Source organism: Balearica regulorum, chromosome 1, assembly GCF_011004875.1.
Source record: "Balearica regulorum gibbericeps isolate bBalReg1 chromosome 1, bBalReg1.pri, whole genome shotgun sequence".
NCBI classification, from domain to species: domain Eukaryota; kingdom Metazoa; phylum Chordata; class Aves; order Gruiformes; family Gruidae; genus Balearica; species Balearica regulorum.
Window position 1 is genome coordinate 11,298,356 of NC_046184.1, and position 21,723 is coordinate 11,320,078.

At 36.5% G+C, this 21,723-nt stretch overlaps 1 protein-coding gene across 8 annotated transcripts in view; it reads left to right on the forward strand.

Moving 5' to 3' along the window:
• The window catches only part of CACNA2D1 (calcium voltage-gated channel auxiliary subunit alpha2delta 1), a 419,572-nt gene that overhangs the window by 235,935 nt on the left and 161,914 nt on the right, over window positions 1-21,723 (forward strand). For all 8 annotated transcript variants that reach the window (XR_012838476.1, XM_075771894.1, XM_075772138.1 and 5 more), the window contains exon 6: window positions 5,554-5,683. Coding sequence is in view for 7 of the 8 variants with exons in the window: in XM_075771894.1 (XP_075628009.1) it covers window positions 5,554-5,683 (130 nt within the window). In the remaining variant the exon portion in view is untranslated. The remainder of the gene's footprint in view (window positions 1-5,553; window positions 5,684-21,723) is intronic.

Sequence of the window (21,723 nt, forward strand, 5' to 3'; positions counted from 1 at the left end):
AAATTCCCTAGATACCAGGGCAATGGAAAATACTAGCAACCAATTCCTTTCTATTTTACATAAGTATGAGAGCAGGCAGATGCCATTGTTTATTGCTGCATATCTGTTCAGCAATTAAAAAAAAAAAAAAAAGAAATCTACCTTTTAGTCTTTTGTCCTGATGCTAAATCTGTTCTGATGCTTTGAGCAAATTCTGCATTGTTCATTAAAACACTTTGTCTTCAGAAAACAACTGAAGGGTTGCTTCAGTTTGGGGGTGGGGGGGTGGGTTGTATGTTTCATTAATGGTATTTTTTTAATTGAGCCCAGTTTTCTGATCTTCAGTTTTTAACAGCTGCAAGAAGCAAAAACCAAGAAGTTTTATATTTGTGGAAAAAAAGTTTCTCATTTCTACAGTCATCAGTGCTTTTCAACTAAATGAAAATTTACTAGCAGAGATACAAAATCTACTCATGTTCCTATGGCTGTGGTGATGAAAAGTAACTGAATGCTGTGGAAAGGAATCGGGATACGTTTGGTGGCAGTGAAACGGCCACCAAAACTATGTCAGAGTTTCTTGAAATCACCTTGTTTCGTTTTGGTTTACTGGTTGTTTGCTTTTCTATACGCATCTTTCAGTGATACTTCTTGGCATAAAGCTTCCAGCTACCTCATGTACGTACATTAATTTTTGTTTACAAAGCTCTTGAGAGAGAAGTTGCATTATTTCTGCTATGTATTTGACTTACAAAAACCGGAAAGTAACCTCCAGGTTATTTTAGATCATGGAAAAAGCGATTTAGCCAAGATCACAAAGAAGAATACCTACAGAAGAACCCACTTTACCTGAATTTTAGCTGCTATATCAATTTTCTTTTATTCTGATGGTGAATGGTAGACACATGAAAAAATACTTTATTTATTAAAAAAAACCCCAACAAAACCTTAAAATGGCGCAAATGTGAACTGAAAAGAGAAATGGATTTTATCTGACTCACAAGGGAGGGAGAAATTGGTCTGGAGATTCATTGCAGAGAAATGAGTGAGTTATTTTGCTGACTGTCAGTGGTAGGTAACAATGTAATTCAATAAGTGAAGGCCAGGTTTGAATAGATAGAAAATTAATCTTCAGCCACTATCTCCTGTGGGATTTTCCTGTGCCAGTATTGATTGCATTTCAGCTCCTGACTTGAGAGAGAAATTGGTTGGAGATGGATTTTAATTATATTCACATGCTGGATTACTTTCCATCAAAATATGTGTTTTGCTACTTTTCTGAAAACAAAGTTTAACTGGGTATTAGTGCTCTACCAACCAATGCCACAATCTGTCAGGCTTTTGATAGAAATATCAGACTAAAATAATTAATAACATTGAGTTTTTCCCCTTTTAATCTTTCCTTATTTTTTTGTTTTCTAATTTAGATGTAGGTTACTTGAAATTCATAAATTTGGCAAATGAAAACTAAGTAGTTTTTGCTTTATATAGAGGGATCCACTATAAACATTGGGTGTGTAAGGCCTGGCACAGCATTAGTCTAGCTGGTCAGGAGGTAGTGGCCCAAGTGAGTGCAACGCTTATTTGCCTGTAATTCTTCTGATGCTTGCCTGTTGTGTGCAGAACTAGTTCAGACACCTTTAGATTTAATAGCAAAATTAATCCTGTGTGCAGGAAACTACAGAACTTTTGGTTTTGTCATTGAGTGTCTCTGGGTTTTGGAGGGCAGATAGAAGCGCTGTTTCAGTATCAGAGTTGTACATTCACAAAATACTCCCAGGAAAAGTCAACTATTGAGATGCAAAAGCTTCTAGGTTATTTTATGGAGTTCTGATAAAGCGCTGCCCTCCATCAAGGCTGCAGAGGTAGATATAAAATACAGTTCAGCTGGAGCAGATAAATCAGTTAAATTGAGAAAAACATAGTTGAAGACATTTTGGATTCAATTTTGGGGTTTGGTATCATGGAATATAGGCAGGAAGAATAACAGATTCAGGCTTTATCATAGTGGATAAAGTGGGGGACCTAGGTGCGTGCGTGCTTTTAGAAATGTGGGAAATAGACTTTGTGTTTGAAAGTTTAAGATGTTCAGGCAGATTATTTCAACCCTTTCAGATTAAACAAAGTTTCATCAAATTTTGACAGTAGACTTGAAGCTTCTCCCATAGCACATGGGTGATGGGAGAGGCTGAAAGCTAGTATCTATCACTTGGAATGAAATTGAAATACCAAGTAGAAGAAACAAGATAATTTTACATTCAGATGCTTCAGTAATTTCTGTCAAAACCCTAAATATACTGTAGTATGAAAACTTCTATACAAGACCTGCTAGGATGGACCTTATGATTTACTCCCTTTCTTTTTACCATCCCCCCTCCCTCCCAAATATTTCTTGTGGCAAATTAGTTGGAAGAAATCTTTTGACACCCACTCATTCTGGTGTTTTATTGTAATAATGTGGCTTGATGGTCCCAAATTCTTTTCTGAAGTATTCTGTGAAAGCATCGAGAGTTTGTAGTCGTTGGTACTAATTGCAGAAATAAGAGTGTTAGGGTTTTTTTAAAATCAAATGACTTTCAGGTAGGAGAGAAATTTTCTCACATTAACGATTGATTGTTGAGATTGCATTTGCAGAATTAGACAAACTCATTACTTTGAGCAGCACAAAGCCAAAAGATAACTTGTGAAAAGAACTCCATCATTTGCTTAATGTATAGCATTCCAGTTCAGGGTGGTGGGAAATCCTGTGTGATAATGTAGAAGAAAAAAAAGGCACCAAAAGCCTATGTAAAAATTGAGCCACGTTATATTGTCTGAAGCTATCATAATGCTGTGTTATTTCAAATCATAGAACACATACCGATCCTGGCTCCAGTTTGCACACTTCAAAGTAAGTTATAATGGTTTGTGGTGGTTGACCTTGGCTGGCCACCAGATGCCCACCAAGCCACGCTATCACTCACCCCCTCTATCACTCCCTTTCCCCAGCAGGACGGGGGGAGAAAATAAGATGACAAAAAACTCATGGATTGAGATAAAGGCAGTATAATAAAAAAACCCCAAAAACCACACATGGAAGAAAGAAAACAAAAAGTTTTATTCTCTACTTCTGATCAGCAGGAAATGCTCAGCCACTTCCTGGGAAGCAGGGCCTCAGGAGAGGTAGTGGTTGCTCCAGAAGACAAGCGCCTTAGTAACAAATTATCGCCCTTCCTCCTCCTTTCTCTTAGCTTATATTGCTGAGCACGACACCACATGATACGGAACATCTCTTTGGTCAGCTTGGGGCAGCTGTCCTGGCTGTGTCCTCCCCCAAACTCTAGCCGACCCCCAGCCTACTGGCCTTTGGAGGAGGGATTTGGAGACAGCCCTGATGCTGTGCCAGCACTGCTCAGCAGTCTCAAAAACATTGGTGTGCTATCAACACCTTGCTGGCTACCGATCCAAAGCACAGCTCTATGAGGGCTGCTATGGGGAGAGTTAACTCCATCCCAGCCAGACCCAACACATGGTTTTATTTTCTGGTAGATTTAAGTGAGTGGCATACTGGATCAAAACATTTCAGGCTGCATTGTACAAGTATTTCCTGCTTTTCTAATCCACATTCCAAAACTAAACCATTACTGTCTTAGAAGCATCTAAATGCGAAAGTATGATAATCAGATGTCCTCTGGCAACCTCCATAACAAAGGTTGTGTCCACTAGAGCTATTAATGAAAGCAATACCACACACGTGAAAGTAAAAGGCAACATGTGGTTTTAGGTGTTCCAAGGAGAATAATGGTTTTTTACACATTTTTATCAATTTAGATTATTTAATGCTATGATACCCCTGGACTTTACCTGGTAATAGATTTGCTTAAGGAAAAAAGATCATCCTGTACTTTGAGTATTAAGAGATATACTTTCTTTTCTGTCTCATCCATCAGAGTGGGGTTAAATACTACATAACAAGTTTGTCGTCTTAGCATAAGACGCAGTAACTATGCTGCATAAAAGTGGTCAAAATTAGAACCCACGTTCTTTTCTTTGAGAAGTTTAATAGACTTGTATTGTGAGATTCATCTCAGCTGTGTCGCAGACTTCTACATCAAGGCAACTTGCCCTAGGGCTACTTTTACAGTCAATGGAAAGTAGGAGGCACTTCTAAGGCATGATTCATGTCATGGGAAAATAGGTGTCTAATTAGAAGAAATGAATTGTACTCTAAAAATGCCCATTTCTCTTCATTGACTATGAAGACAGCCTGGGGTGATGAGCTCAACACCACTATGTTGTTGAAATCAGTGGATGTGACTGGTTAGACGAGTTCTGTCCTTTGTGTTTCCACCTCCTGGAAACCTGTCTGAGACTGCTGCTTACAGCATTTCAACCTATAGTATCACATTTGTCTGTGACCCTGTGATGAAGCAGGTGAAGAAACATATGCAGTTTAATTAGATTGCTGTGTGAGTAAGTTAAAATTTAGCTGTCTGTACTTTGAGAGGGGATATATATACACACAGTGGTAGTGTAGAGAATAGCCTCAGCACACACATGCCTGACTGACCAGCCAGGTGCTTCTTTGTCAGCACTATTTTTCAAGCATAACACATTTCCAAAAACTGATGACCCTGTAGTATTAAAAATATCCTTATAATTGTCTACAATTGCTGGCCCAGGTAATCATTTGGTATCATAGCTGATTCATGATTGATTGAAGTGGCAGCCTACTTGTGCCATGGGGCCTCCTGCAGCTGAGCTAGGTGAAGACATTGCAACCTTACTTTTGGTCTTCACCACCTCCTTGTTTTCCACACTTCATGCAATTTTTGTAGCTAGAGTTAGAAAAAGCCTCTGCTTTTCAAAATTTTTAAAAGTTAGTCCAAATGTCTCGGTGAATTGGAAGAAATCAAGAAATAGGGGTGCGGAGGGGTGAGAGGGGATGGGAACCCAAGGCAGGCTGGTGGTGGTGAGCACCTGAATGTTTGGGAACCTTTCAACCCAGGCAGCTGTAGCCAGGAGAGTACATGAGATTTCATCCAGACTTATTATTTAAATAAATCAATGACCAAAACCTATGTCGATCAGTTCTAAGAAGGCTTAATTTCTTTTCTTTGCCTGAATGTGCATCACTGTTTCTCAAAAATCTATTTATGATATTTATAATAGTGGTATCATTTTAAGATTTGTGGTTTACCATATAATCCACAGAAGGAAAAAAAATGAGATATACAGTATTTATAATTAAGATTCGGTACAAATTATTGCACATAATAAAAGGTAATGTATTTGCCTTGCATCATGATGTAAAAATTCCATGCACTTATGAAATTTGGGTGTTTAAGGTGTTAGGCTCTCACTTTTCTTTTGCAGCTCTTCATTTGACTGAGTTACATTAGGTAACTCATAAATAAAAATAAAGAATACGCAAATATTTCTAAACCTGGAGCAAATAAGTCTGTTTATACACAAATGCAAAATGTTAGCTAGGAAAGAAAGGCTATGAGATTGTTATCTAAAAAGAGGCAAATGTGAATGGAAATGTTTTTAGCATACTTATAATATTTTGCCCTTTACATGTCTTTCTTTAAAAAGCCTGAAAAGAATGACACTGAATCTGGCAGCCAGAGAATCAGACCAGTATTTGAAGAAGATCCTGTTTTCCGACGGCAAACCTCTTACCAACATGCAGCAGTCCACATACCAACAGATATTTATGAAGGCTGTAAGTAGCATGTGAACAAAGTGATTTTATTTTAATACTAAGCTTATTATTTGTGTCCCATTCTTAAAAACAAATAACCTCCAAGCAAAATTTTCATCTCCATTTTTACTACGGATTTGCTGATGTTGTCTTTTTGTCATCTTCTTTCAATAATACTTCAAATATGTGCTCTATTAGGCATATGATTCATCTTATGAAATCATAGACACCATAGTTACAGAGATCCATTAGGACTGGATCTGAGTTTCAGAAATGAAACTGGAGGTGAAACAAAGCTCTTACATATTCCAATTTTCTTATCCATTCTTTCTCTGTGCTGTGTTCTCATTTAAGATAAACAATTCTTGACAGCTCTTCTTTACATGGTTTTGGCCTCAGGCAGGGATGAGTACTGAAAACATTTTTGAGTATCCCAAAAGCATACACAGTTCAGGCAAGTAACATGCTGTGCAAGATGGTAGAACTTATACTGCATGCAGCGCAGTTCCAGAATTGCAGTGACAGACTTCAGCAGAGAATTTCAATAAACGCTTTCTAAACAATGTCAATTTATCTTTCAAGTTGACAATAACTGCCTTTTTCTGTGCTCATCATCATCAAGAAAAATTCGTTATCCAATAAAAAGATATTTCAGCATTCAAAATGGCTGCATGTGTTTTAAAAAGGGGAAGAAAAATGAATTAGGATCCATATTTTTAAGTTTGGCATTTTTTTTATTTAGGGTCCTAATTTCAAGGATGCAGTCTTTTTCCTCTTTCAAAATCTCATCAAGAGGAAAAAGACCCTAATGTGACCTGAGCTTTTTAAAATTCATGGCCATGGTTGCGTGCAGCTTATATAAATGACACGGGGATGAAAATGGAAATGTCAGTGTGATGGGGGAAAGAATCATAGTAGCTCGTATTCTTATATGGTGTGCTTGACTGACAGACCTAGAGGATTATTCTGGGATTCTGGCTTTAATAAGTGGTAAAGTGCACCTTAATTGCAGGATTACAGGGATGAGACAGGCCATTTCCTTTGCTTTTGTTTGAAGAGTATTAATACTTCGCTGTTAAAATGTTATAAAAGTTGCCTCCAATCATTTGGATATTTGTAAACACCATGTGCACTTTGATATAAGATTGTCATCACAACAGTGTGTAAAATGTTTTGTTGTTGTGTTGAATTTAATGTTATATATAGTATTCTTAAGGACGCTTATGTCCATTAAAAATACGTGCTAGGTAATGTTACTGTACAACCCGTTAACCTAAAAATGAAAACAGGCTAAGCCTTCCGTAGGAAAGGTACAACTTTAGTACCTAATAAAATGATAATAACAGAGAGAAATGTACATTTTTTGAGAGAGGCAACTGCACGTGCAACATATCTGGTTCATGAGAAATTAATTATTTTTTGGGTCTGGCTATCATATTAATTACCAAAGATGTGGAAGCCTAGAAAATTACTGGGAAGACTAATTCTGCATTAGCAAAGTTCACTTGTTGGGTAGCTGCATAACTTTTGGTTACAGATGATGTTTTCAGAGATAATAGCTTGAGAATACCTAAAAATCACAGATTTCATATCATTAAACACAAAATTGTCACCAGGTTGTATTTTACAGTAACAAAGTTCATATGTCACCTGAAACATAGGGAGCAATTGGAAGGTAGTTGTTCACCAACAGATTTCCAAAGCCAGAGTTTAATTTTCTTTTCACAAGTAATATTATCCGCAAAACAACTTTTATAACCTTCGAAAGACTGATAACGTATCTTGAACACTGTTGTCATTTTCCTTCCTGTTCACATGAGCTAAACTGTCATTTCCTGATGGAGGTTTCAGTGCCCACTACAGTAGGGAACAGTTGTACACTTTGAAAATACTTTGCAATAAATCTTCAATTCCTTGTCTACATCCCAGTCTGCTAGCGAACATTTACAAAACAGATATTACGACAAATCCTTCTGAGAAACAGTGGATAAGATGCAGTTTACAACTTTTATTGCTTGGAAGCCAATTTTTTGGCTCTGAATTACACCTTGGAAAGCGATTTCATTTTTTCTCCCTTTATTGTATATGTTTTGTAGGATGCCAAGAGAAACAAGGAACTGTTCTTTGTATCTCACAGAACAGGTTTCAATGACTAGATATTTGACTTTCCTACTCTTCCTTGAGATTGGTTTTCACTTCTATTGCCTGTTACAGTAGCAGGTTGTTGTCTCTAGGGAGGAGGGACAGTTACAGTTAGAGCCACGCACGTTCCTAAATCTGATTTTTCACTTGGATCTGTTGATCACACTTCATGTTAACTATTTCTTTGCTGTATGAAGCTGGGAAATTGATAATCACTGACTCTTAAACAGTATGTTATCTATGACAATCTTCCTTCTGTATTCAGGTTTCTTTTTTATTGCAGTTATTATTTACAATTTTAAAAATATGTATCAAATATCGATTTTCTGTCATTGAAATTCTGAATGTGTGGATCCATTCTCCATTAGCCCTTTGAAACTGGGAAACTGGTTTAGCCAGTGACTGTAATGGAATGCCACATATTTAATCCTGACAAGCTAATATGTGCTATAAAAGAATATTTTTTGACTTCTTTTATTTCACCATAGAAATACATGATACATCATTACAAAATATCCATTCACTACATCCAGGTTATTACTTTGTGGCTTATTTGATTGCAGAAAGAAATATTATGAAAGTTATTTTAGCTTTTCTCTGTATCTGGTGCCAAAACCTAGGTAAAGACGGGGAAAAGTCTAGGGAGTTTATTTACGTGTTCCTGAGGATTACAGTCCCACTGCAGAAGAGGGTAATCCCAATGAAATAGACCCAAATCAGGCTTTAATTCAGTATTTTTCAAGAGTCCAATTTAGATTTTGAAATAAAATCAATCTACTGCTGAAAACAGAACAGACCCTCAGGTCGTCTTTCTACCACGTGCACTGGGAATTAGGCATGCATCTCCTGTTAGTAATAATAGAAGTCTTATTTCTAAATTCCCATTAAAACTGTACCCTGCTTATCCCTAAGCAGAATATGGGAACTGCAGGCCAGGAAGCAGAGGAAATCCTCAGCACAAGGCAAGTGAGGTTGATCTGCCTGGTGGGTACCACCACACATTGCCTTTGCTGTCCTAGATGCATCATGTACCATCTGCTACAATGGTTGCTCTAGATGTCGGTCTGTCCTGGTGTTACAGCTTTAGGAAAGGTGTTAGGCAAAGCACACAAACAAGGATTGCTTTTTGTGTGTGTGTGGTTACTCCTGCTTTACTTACTCTAAATCAAAAATTGAAATATTGCCTCCACATGTCACTACCTGATTAGCATTGAAGAGTTGATTAAAGTGTCAGGTTGACAGTAATGTGTCTCGAACATGATGGCATCATTTTGAATATGTTTGGACAGTTACCAGAAAGAAAAAAAGGCTTCCCTTGCTCAGAACCCATTAAACCAGTCATAAATAGAGTTACAATTGATGGTTCCTATAGCTTAATAATCATAAAATATACATACTGTTTGTTAGGACCCTCCTTTAACTGAGATGGCAGGCAAAATTTTGCTGCTCCTTAAAATCTTCTAAGATGAATATTATTTTTTGATAGCAAGTTTGGTAGTGGACAACAATTTTACCTTTGTAGTAGTGACTCATATAAGTAAAGAGTTACTGAGTACTTTGATATAATATTGCTTCGTACTGGGGGGTAATCAAAGCTCTTAGGAATAACTCAGAAAATTCTGGTTTGATGTTACAGTGATTTTTATCTTCACTGGAATACTATCTCTTTGGAATTTTTGTACTCTTGAACAATTTCTGCATATCTTGGGTATCTCAGGCAATGAGCTTGAAAAGAAGAAAAGAAGAAACATTCTTTGGGAAGAAACTTAGAAATGCTGGGAAGTGAAGCATGGGACCAAGAATATTCCCCCTCCAAAAAAATAAACCAGAACAACTCCTAAAACCTAGGAAAAAGTGCATTGTCATTTATTCATGGAAGGTCTCGTGCCCAGATAATAAATAAGATTTATTCATGAATCAAGATATTAGTAAAGTGTTGTGTAAAAATTTTGGCATGCTACCTCAGCATTCCTTAAATGACTAAAGGAGCAATGCAACTTTTTTGTGCTTTTTCATATTTAGTTTAAATAGCAATAACAGAGAGGCAAGACAATTTTATTAATTAAATTGCTTGGTTCAAAATATTTTAAGATTAATGCTGTTGATATATTTTGGGTATAGGTGAGAAGCTGTAGCTATTCAGAACTATTTTTCCCATGATTTCTTCTAAGGGATAAATGAATAGTGCATACTATAGCTGAGATGATTGAAAAATGATTGTTTCAAGTCTCTGTGTGTGTTCACACTTTTAAATTTGGAAACAGAAGTTGGTTTACATCATGATGTATGTCTTATGCAGATAGCATGTGAGATTACAATTTCTTCTAAATAACTAATATTTTCAGTTATTTTAATCAGTGAGTTATTTGTGAAAACATTTAATGAGTGAAGTGGTCCTTTGAAGTGAATTTTCAGTGTCAGTCTGTTTTAAATACCAAACACTATAGCTTGAGGTAAGTATAAAGCAAATGTTAGTTGCAGCTAAGTCCCTAAGTACTGCCTGGTTGGTTCAATATTAAACCTGGAAGGAAAATACTGATGCAGAAGCTTAAGCAATGAACTCTAGGGTCAGTATTGCTTTTTATGTTCTGACAATTATGATTTACTTTTCTTCCCCCCCCCCCCCCCCCCCCAAGTAGCTTACTAACGCTCTCTGAATGCAAATCTTTTTAGATAACCAGCAAAAATAAATAGCTTTTCGAACTTGATGATAAAGCTTGTTTCTGTCAGAATTCAGAAGGCTAACCAACATGAACAGTATCCTCCCTCAGGACGAAGTGTTTGTATTTTGGCCCTGGGATTGCATTAGTTTTATTGGATGGATGGTCTAGCATGTTCGTCTGACATCAGGCTTACCATGACTTCAGTCTTAAATTATCAAAATTAAAGATAATAAGGTAGAATAAGTAAAGATTGTCTGGTAAGCAAGCTTAATTTATTCCTCCTTGGAAGACTAAATTGGTTAGGCAATGTTATTTTGAAGGTACTGGCTCTAGTAAGGAATTATCGATGTAAATTTAAAGCAATCTGCCTGATAATAATGTATGACAAAAATGTTATAATACCATATTCTCAATCTGAATACCTGTGAATATATTTTGGTCTGGAAGTTTATCCAAGATTATTAAATTTATATTTCCATCTCCAACTTCCTTTTTCAGAGTAAGCATATTAACACTGCATGAGGGTCTCTTGCCTACCTGCAAACATCCTAGTTTTCTCTGATTCAGTTTCAGTCATCCCTCCACAAAAAGCCAAACCTCATGATTACCAGCTGTACTTCAGCAGAGAAATGGTCTGTATAGCTCTGTCTTCTGATCTTCCAGGTTCCTATCTGACAACACCAGATATGTACCTTCTGAGTGATAACTTTAAAATATTTTTTTTTCACCTTACTTTCCCTTTATTGAATAAATCTGATGTATTTGAAGAGATATTTAACCAGAATAAAACACTTATTTTGCTAAAACATAACCCGGGCCAGAGTGCTGTACTGTCACAGAATTCCCGGTGAAAATCATATTTCACAAAACCAAATAGCATTTTAATATATTAAACCTGATTTCTTTCTAAATGCAATAAAATATATCAAGAAAGGAAATTTTATCCCATTAAATACAGGAAATGGTTAATTTATTTGCTGTTTTTTTTAACCAGGAATTCATCTGCATGGATGTCTGACATGATACAGTCTTCCTAAATACTCAAAGACTATGATACACTACTTTGTTAATATTTTTAATATCATGATGAGGTGAGAAAAGCCATACCAGAAGCCAAACCAATGATAACTGGTTAAACTGGTATTACATTTCTGTCTTCAACAAAATAAAAATCCTTACAATGAAGAGACTTTTCAGGTCTTTTATCTCCAAAGTCCTTTGATTTTGGAAACTCCAGGTTTCAGGCAGAAAGGTGTCAAAACACCTTCATGTTCCTACTTCCCTCCCACACCGTGTAACACTAATTTGCATAGTTTGTAATGAAATGCATGAGAAATAATTTTCTGGTAAATTGAATTCTGCTTTTCATTATCATTGTGTGGCTGCCTTTCACTGTGTATTTCTTAACCATCAAGTGTGGTGCATATCCAGAATTATCTTGGACATAGTAGCAGGTCCAGAGATTCCAGCATCTGTTAGGCTGCATTGACTGAGTAATAAATGTTTAAGCTGTGCATACTGCCAAAATCTATTTTGGAGGCCAGATGATTGCTGCTGCTCCTCAGATCCCTTTCCATTCCTTCTGCAATATTTTGTCTCTTATGCACAGCTTGGAATAACAATTAGTATTGAACCCTCTTGTAACAAGAGGGGAAAGTTGGCTCTGCAGTAAGGTTGGCCGTCTTCTGGTAAAAATAGCTAACAGTGGCATTTGCATTTTAAAATACAGACTGCAAAGCAGAACACTGAATATCAGTAGATCTTTATTACTGGCCATATTAAAAGAGAAGGCAATTTTAATATAGATCTTGAAAGAGTGATTGATTCTGGTGTGTGGAATTCTCCCTATGTGGAAACCGGTGCAAGGATTCATTATGTTGTAAATCTGGCTTAGCTTTGCAAAACAGGTTGATAGGGGAGCGTATGCGTTGTCCAAGCTTTGTATTGGGCCTCAAGGAAGGGAAAATGTCACCTCAATCCTTTATTCAGCAACATCGCCTACAAGCTTCTGTCGATGCGAGGGATGGCAATTGTGTTCTCAAACCTGCTCTACAGTGAGGGAAGACTATCAGGAGGTTACTTGGGTTTTCTGTAAGTGTAAATTCACAGCACATATAAGTCTTTTAGGATTCACAGGAATTTTTGTATAATTACTTCTTCAAGACTGTTTCCAGACAACTATAAGGGAGTGTGGAAAGAAACAGTTGTTATATTTGCAAGCTAAGAATTAAAAGAAATGTTTAGATGTGTTTAGGTATATCAAATAAGTAGATACGAGTTGAGCTCACTACTAGGAAAAATGTGCTAAATTGCTTGAAGTAATTAATAGAATCATAGAGTCATTTAGGTTGGAAAAGACCTTTAAGAGCATTGAGTCTAACCATAAATCTAACACTGTCAAGCCCACCACTAAATGATGTCCCTAAGCACCACTTCTACGCATCTTTTAAATACCTCCAGGGATGGTGATTCCACCACTTCCCTGAGCAGTCTGTTCCAATGACTGACAACCCTTTCAGTGAAGAAATTTTTCCTGATATCCAATCTAAACCTCTCTGGAGCAACCTGAGGTCATTTCCTCTTGTCCTGTCACTTGTTACTTGGGAGAGGAGATCAACACCCACCTGGCTGCAACCTCCTTTCAGGGAGTAGTAGAGAAGGATAAGGTCTCCCCTCAGCCTCCTTTTCTCCAGGCTAAACAACCCCAGTTCCCTCAGCTGCTCCTCATCAGACTTGTGCTTCAGACCCTTCACCAGGTTCATTGCTCTTCTTTGGACCAGCACCTCAATGACTTTCTTCTTTCCCGTACCTCAATGACTTTCTTGTAGTGAGGGGCCCAAAACTGAACACAGCACTCGAGGTGCGGCCTCACCAGTGCCGAGTACAGGGGGACGATCGCTTCCCTAGTCCTGCTAGCCACACTAGGTCTGATAAGAAATATCTAACAAGAAAATACTAATTTGTGTGAAGCACTTAATGGGAAAAAAATAAAAGGTTCTCTGTCCAAAGTGTGAGAGGTTTGGGAATAGTCTTTAGCTACCCCAAGAGTCTGTCAATTATTTTTTCCTCTCTTCTCAAAAAAATTTCTCTTCTTAGTTCATGCTCTGTTGTTATTTTCTGTATCTGGAGATGTGGGATAAGGAAAGAAGAAGGAGAGAAGGGAGAGAGAACCATGGCCTACCCCGTTTTTTTTTACTCTTTCTCTGTTCTCACACAAGCTGCCAACTATGCTCTGAGCTGTAAAGTTTACACCCTCGGTGACCCTGTGCAGAGCTGTAGAAGAGTTAATGTGACTGTGCAGGCAACTTCTGCCTCCACCCCTGCATCTCTGGGGCATCCAGCAGGGTTGTTGGGGCTGACAGTGCACGTACATAGCACAAAGTTGTGCAAATCCTTAAAGATGAGGACAAGATATTTTCAACTCAGTGTCATATTGTAAGCTACATAAAATAACTAATGTGCGTTGCTAAGAACAAGTGCCTTAATACATAGCTAGCTTCTATACACACAAAAATAGTATACTAAAATAAGAAGAGTTTGTGTTTATTCTTTACTTGGCCCACACAAATTATGAGGAAGAAAAATAAAAATAGTATCTTCTGAGTGTCAATTTTTTTCACTCTGGAAATGTGAAATATTTCCTATACAACCATCTCACTTCTCATTAAGATTTTTAGAAATGTCTTGGTGATTTGTCATGGTTTTAATATCTAAACAGCTTAATATACTTACTATCAACAAAGCGGTGATTTTCCCCTGGAAAGAAATCTGGTTTTCAGCTTTGTAGTATTAAAAAAAGTTTGAAATTTGTAAAACCCATTATTAAATAATTTGTCCTCACATTTCAGAAATCTTGTATTTCCAGCCTGTGATACCACAGCTGCAAATTTTGCTCTGTTGATGGCAGCCTAGCTATGAGTTATGATTTTTTATCCTCTATTGGTTAAGAATTATATCCCTGGGTTATTATCTTTACAAGATTTACATGATGAATCCTTATAATCCTATACTCTAACAATATTTCACTCATTTGATTCTTTCAGAACAAAATGAAATAAAGTTGTAAAATTATAGATGTGCAGGAGATACAAAAAAATAAAATTCAAAGTTTTATTCTGAAAAAGACTAACCATGGTAGATGATATGTTAAAAAAAAAAAAAAAAGATAATAAATATAGGTACTGTTTGAAATATCCCCATTGATAAATTTGGCTGGGTTGTTTACCAGGAAACTGCTTGAAAAATCAGCAGTGGATGAATGGATCAGAATATATCTTCTCTAGTATAATTTTAGCATCTGCATTATCATATTATCCAGCATTGTAGTTATTATTATTATTGTTAAAGGAGGATCACCTTCAGAAATTATATGCTCAGTTTTAGTTTTGAAGTGAGGAAGATAGATAATGAAAGGGAAAGACTGGGAACAATTTTATGTAGGCATGTGTGGATTTGAATATCCTTAGAGAATGGTTTTTTGTGTATATATCAAAAATTTACATTCTTTAGAGGTTATAACAACGTGCCAAACGTAACTTAAGGACAATACTAGTATTTCTTTATTTATCATTACCTGACTCACTGATTCGGTTGGCCCACTTCATTCTTTCTGTCATGTGAGTTCATTTCCAGTCAAAACTATTAGGAAGGAATAATGCGTAATTTAATAATGAAGTGTTTCTCTAGCAATATATACATCACAGATTTTTTTCCATTATTGGGGGAGTATTTTGTGAAGTTTGGACAGGGTAGTTTGTATTTATGTGTGTATAAAAATATTTCAATAATACTACTGAACTACTTTCAATTCGTACTATTTTCAAATGTCTATTTGAGAAAAAATTACATTCTTTTCTGTGCATCATTCAGATACCTTACATAGATTTGAAATTTGGGGTTTAATTACTATGTTCGTATGGTCTTGCATATTGTACAAATGTCTTAGTTACTTCTATGTGTCAAAAGGTTTCTTATGCCAAATTAGATATTGTTATTTCTCTGTGTGACACTATTTCCTTTTAGATTACTGTTTCTATCAATAATAACACATTAGTTTTATTGGTTTTCCATCTTGCCTTCCCTGCGGTCTCTCCATCCTTTAGTTTGTACTTGCCTACTTTCCCTCTTTTCTATGAAGCTCAGCCCTAGAAATTATTTAGCTCTCCAACAGTTGTACAAGCATTGATTTGAAAATGGTATCCGCTATTGAGTAAAATTAAATTTTTACTTCCAGTGTGTGTCCTTCATAAACAGAAGATCCCAAAATGCACCTCACAAAACCTATCCATAAAATAACCATTTGTCTTCATGATCTTTTCAAATCCTTTTTCCTTTCTTTTTGCTGATGGGGAAGACAAAAAATTAATTCTCATTTACTGCAGAGTAAGTGCATGCAGGCAGCCCGTTACTATTGAGAAAGTGATCTGTAGTTGTACAATCAGATGCTAGTACACTCCCTTTGATATCCTTTTAAGTCTGAAAAATGGATATTTTGTAACTGGCAGATGATGTAAACTCCAGTTGTTTGGATTAGCTCTTGTCTTTCATCCTACTAAGAAGCCAGCATTTGTAGTCTGTTTTATGTCTTCTACTCTTCATACAAATCTGAAGTTCTTCTTGTCTTCTTTTTCTCTTTGAAGATAATTTTGTCTTCTCTTTTCCATTTTATATCTATTCTCATTTTTCGTGAGTTTAATACGCCCCTCTGCTTTCTCCTCACAGTCATGGGGTTTTTTTAACTTTTAGGCATCTTCTCACAACTCATTCTTCTGATTCTCTGCTTCAGCAACATCTGCATATCTTCAGTTGTCTGTCCTCTGTCTTGTTTTATCTCCTTTAGGATTTCCCTATTTTCTCTTAAGTGCATCTCTAGTCATTTTTCATATCCCCATTGGCTAATATTTCATAAATAAATAGCCTTTGCCACACTTCTGCTTAAGATAATGGATACTCTGCAGCCTTGACACCCTGTAATCTTCAGGGTGTCCCTTCCCTCTGGAGTGCTCTCTCCCTTCTCGGCTTCTGTTTTGCATTTCTTTAATAGTTGGTTATTTTACAGGTTATAAACCTTTGAAAATAAATATCAACAATTTAAACCCGATATTCCTTTCTGTCCTTTTCTATACAAATATTCATCAGTTTTATCACCTTAGGATAATTCAGTGGGTATGTTTACATGGATTTACAGTGAATTCTGAATTAGTTGAATCAAATTGAATGAGCTATGTATGCGTTACAGTGCATTCGTGATTGAAGTATTTGTTTCTTAGGAGGTCTTCTAGGCTCAGACAGGACATTTCATGGAGACCATTGCCTGCCCTTCCTGTTGGAGCCAGCCTCTGCCTGGCAGACTTCCTTCAAGTAAATGCACAATTTTTCAACCCATACAAAAGCAATTAACCTAAGCATCTGTTTTAAAATGAGACCAGAACTTTTCCATTAATCAACATGATAATGGTAGCTACCTCTAACAAACATGGTCATGCGTCTCATAGCATGTCAACTTTCAGCTTACAAGTTGTTTATTTAAATGATTTTTGTTTATGCAGTTATACACACCCCTCTTTAAAGCAATTGTCTGTGTAGCTGTTCATTCTGTAGGACTATTTCATGGTCAGTTATTTACATGTTTTAACCTTTTGGCCTGTTCCTGTGAAAGGCTGCATGTCATTGGTATCGATTTATTTCCAGTAGCATTTGAAAGCACTCAGGCCCATTCAGGTCAGCACCTTATTTTATGATGTGGAAAAAGAATAAATAGTTGCTGACCACAGGAAGAAGAGTGAGAAGGGGGTGTGGGGGGGAATCTAGACCTTGGCCTTCTCAACTGGCAGGTGAAAATCAAAAGCGCGCTTGGGTAGCTCAGCATGATGGGTATAGCAAGTGACAGGCCATTCAGAGCTGAAGGAAAGAAAATAATGAAATCTTAAATTAGAAAATCTTCCAAAACAGGCTGACAGAGCAGCTCAAAACAAATTTAAAAAAAAAAAAAAAAAAAGTCACATAGAGCTTGGCAAAGAGGGAGAAGAAAGAAAGATTGGGAATGCAAAAAAGCAAGTACATCTTTAGAGCCTTGCAATTTAAACACTGGTACTTTACCATGTGAATTTGTTTCCAGAGATGCCTGAATTTGTGCTGGTTATGTACATGAAGTGAAGGTCCAAAGAGATTGTAGTGTCAGTTGATATCTTCTGTTTTGCATATACCCAGCAGGATGAAAACAGATTTTTGTAGCAACACTATGCCAGTAAACAGATGTTTGCAAATTATTTATATTCCTGTGGTTCTTTCTGGAAGAACAGTACTGATATTCCTTGTTAGAGGTGACCAAATAGGATTATATGAACCTTGCTCACAGTTAAAACCCTTTCTTGGGACAGTAGAGAATAAATGATGTAAGAAGGAAGTATCATAGGGACTACTGAGCTGGGGAGGGCGGTGCCAGAAGATGTTGATTTAGTATTTCCTAGTAATTTTTTTTTTTCTGGTGATAAGAGAACACTTGGTTCTTTGGGCTGTTATTTTGCTTTATTTGAAATACAAATCTCAGGAATGAACATTTTACTGTGTATCTGATTGAAGTTTCTGCACCGTCAGCCTGGACATACCAAATATGTATTTTGTACATTGCTTCAGTGTCATTTCATTGAATCCACGTTGGAGTGCTCAGTTCCTTGGAAATATACTGAATATCAAGTACTGTCGGTGTTGTTGCTAATTTACCAAGGCTCCAGATAAGAACAGATCTACATTTGGCTCTGAGTTTTACTTTCTGTAGTTCAGAAGACCTAGGCTTTTACCTTCTGCTTCTCTAAATGAAGGTGCTCCAAAATTACCATGTCTGAATGAGACACATGTAATGTAGAAATGCCTTAGTGATGAATCAGACCCAGGAGATACAGTGCGGTGTTCCTTGTGACTCTGCTATTTCTGACAGTGTAAAACTGAAATGCAATCTCTAAAAGCATTGTGTTGTATCGTTATTTCTTAGAAAAAGAGCCGATCGCTTTTTCAGTGTAAATAGTATAATCTGGCATAAGCGGCCTTGATACCAATGATGTTGATGAGAGAATTTCTTTGTGACTAAGTTTTTTTACATTTAATAATTATGCAGAAAAATGCTGTCTGTGATACTGCCTGTGACACTCTCACATCACTATGTGACAACTGACTTGTGAAATCACATTATCAACACATCAGAAGGTTATATCTATCATTGGTAGTTATAAAGTACCACTAGATTTCTATAGAATTTATTGAATATTGATTTTATTATCTAATAATTACAATTAATTTCAGTATTTAAACAATAACTTTCATTAAAGTTTAGATGTATAGATTACCTGTACATTTTAGAATAATACATTGACAGGCACAAAGAAAGTAGATAAACCAAGCAGCATAAAACTGCAGTCTTGCAAGGTCCTCACCTGCAAATCTTCTTTTCTCACTATATCACACCAAATCTCTCAGGTTGTTGCATATCTTGCAAGACTTTTAGCATGTCTTGATCCTAATCAAGTGACATGCTTCCTCGCCTTCTTACACAGTATTTGTGGCTTGACCTAAATTTGCAGTTTGATGGTATTTTGCCTAGCAGTAACTGCAGGTCAAGTGAATAGTTTATCTTAACATGTTCTCAACTTGGGTATAACACTAAATGTGGTTTTGTAAGGACACATAAAGATATAGATCAGTGAGATTATTAATTAGCTCAAACTCCCTTTATCTTGTTGAAGTCAGTGTACTGATTTTAGTTGGACTAGGATTTCACCGGAAGCATCTAAATAATAAAAAAAAAAGATGCTACTATTTTCATACTAACCTACTATCTACTTTTTCTATGAATATTTGATATACTGACAACTTTAAGATGGTCGCATTTGTAGTTAAAAATATAACACAAAAGAATTAAAAATCCTAAAATAGTGGTTAAAAATAACACATTGCAGTTAAATTGTTGGATACTTTATGATAGCAAAATAGTAGGGAAATAAAATGATTTCCTGTTGACAACTTACAAATGAGAAAGATTTGTGTCCTGGAAACAGCATTAGTTCCAGCTTGAATGTAATAGCATGGGCAGTAAATAAATGAGATTTCATTGAATAATGCCTGCTCTATATTTAGAAGAGATCAGCTGAGAGATACAGAGTGTCACTGTTAAATTATTTTTTTTATTAACTTTAAATTTCATTTCCTGCAATTCTCATCAGCATGAGAAATTTACATTACCTAACGAGGAAAATCTTTCTGCTTTGAAAATCTTAATGCAATGTGAAAACCATGTTTTGACATATGGGCTAGATAGTTGTAACATTTATTGTGAGGTCAACAAATATGGATGGCTATTGACTTGATTTTAATCTTTTTTTTTTTTTCTGAAATGAATTTTTTTTTGTTCACACACAGAATAAATAGTATAATGCTTGATGATGGAATAGTGTTAGCCCACATACTTGAATAAATTTGTTTGCCAGTGGACAAAGATATGGTAATCACCTTATTTTTATAATGTTGTTAATTTTAATGAATTGGAATTCCTGTTCTTGCTGCTATCTGCCATGCTTTTTTTTCTTTAGATAAAAACTTGCAAAAAATTCTTGTAATTTTTAACTTAAAGATGAGGTCTTTCATAAAAAATGTACATAAAAATGCCTATTTGTGGTTGCTTATCATTTCATCAACCATAATGCATTTGTCCCTTTTACCCACTCTCCATATGTACCTCAGAATTGGTGCTGATTGCCAAGTGTGGAGAATCTGCCAAGTCAGGCTGCAGCACTCAGACATCTTATGGGTCCTGTTTTAAGAAGCGGGGGGGAAAGGAAAATGTTATTTAAAAAAACAACTATAGTTAGCATCTGAAATTCTTTTCTGTGGTAATTAATTGCATAAACCTACGTGTAGGATATAAGTGGAAACAAATCTGCGTGTTGTTAGTCTATTCTCTGAGAGTAATAGGATTTAAGATCATGTCTAGCTGTTTTCTGTCTGGTAGGAAGATTACAGTGTGCAGACTATACTTTCACAAAAAGAGTTTCGATTCTATATAAAATAGTTATTTGAAATTAATATGGTATGCTTTGATGTCAAAAGTTTGCAAACTTTCATTTCATAGCATATTTTTCTGCAAAAGTTTTTATTGCTGGGACTTCTCGTATGAGAAGACTAAGATTCAAGAATATAGAAAAGGAAAATGTTGCAAGTGACTGTGTGGGACACAGAATTTGATTTTCCTTTATCCCAAACATCATCATTATCTCTTTAAAATATTAAAGAAGCATTTGTGTGTAGAACTTTACAACCATGAACAGGTAGTGAGGTACAAGCCCACGTAGCTCAGTAGGGAAATTCTTAATGTGTCCAAAAGTCACAATGTACTGGACTTCCCTGGATAATCAGAGAAGAGTGCCCCAGGAATAATTCTCAAATGGGAGGGTGGCAGTTACTTATTGCTGCACAGGACACAACTGAATTGATGATGTGAGTGGGTTGCTTTCTCCCACAGTCAGGAATTTACTGAGAGGAGAGGCTGATAGGCCAGAGAGTTGTGCCACCATTCAAAGGGACCTCCACTGGTTGGAAAAATGGCCTGACAGGAACCTCATGAAGTTAAAAAAGGGGAAATGCAAAATTCTGCATCCGAGAAGGAAAAACCCCAGGCACCAGAACATGCTGGAGGCCAACTGGTTAGTAAGGAGCTTTGCTTAGAAGGGTCTGGGGGTCCATCGCACTGGTGAGGCCACACCTTGAATATTGTGTCCAGTTCTGGGCTCCATAGTGCAAGATATGGACTTAGTGGAGTAAGTCCAGAGCAGGTGTTGTGGATGGAGTCATGTACTTCACTTGTAAGAGAGAAGCAGCAATATATTTTATTGATATAAACAGTGAGTTAATAAAGTTCAGTGGTAAATGCGACAGTGGTTTAACAAGATTTGATGGCAAGATACACTTGATTATTTACTGCATAGAGGATAGGGTCGGACAAAACTGTCAGGGAGACCCTCCTATTGAGCCATGAGGTTCAGAGAGGACCCCCTTGCTTTCTAAACTCCTTTTTAGAGAGACGTCTAGGTGCGGCTGGATCCAATCCTAGTCCCAGACTTGATCAATGGTTTATGTTTAAAGGATTATATATGCACAATTGATCCCTTTTATCACTTCTTACCTAAGATTTCAAAGTTTAGCATGCTATTAGTCACTTACCAAGAACCTGTTGCGGCAAGGAATCTCTCAGCCTCGAGGAGTAACCTT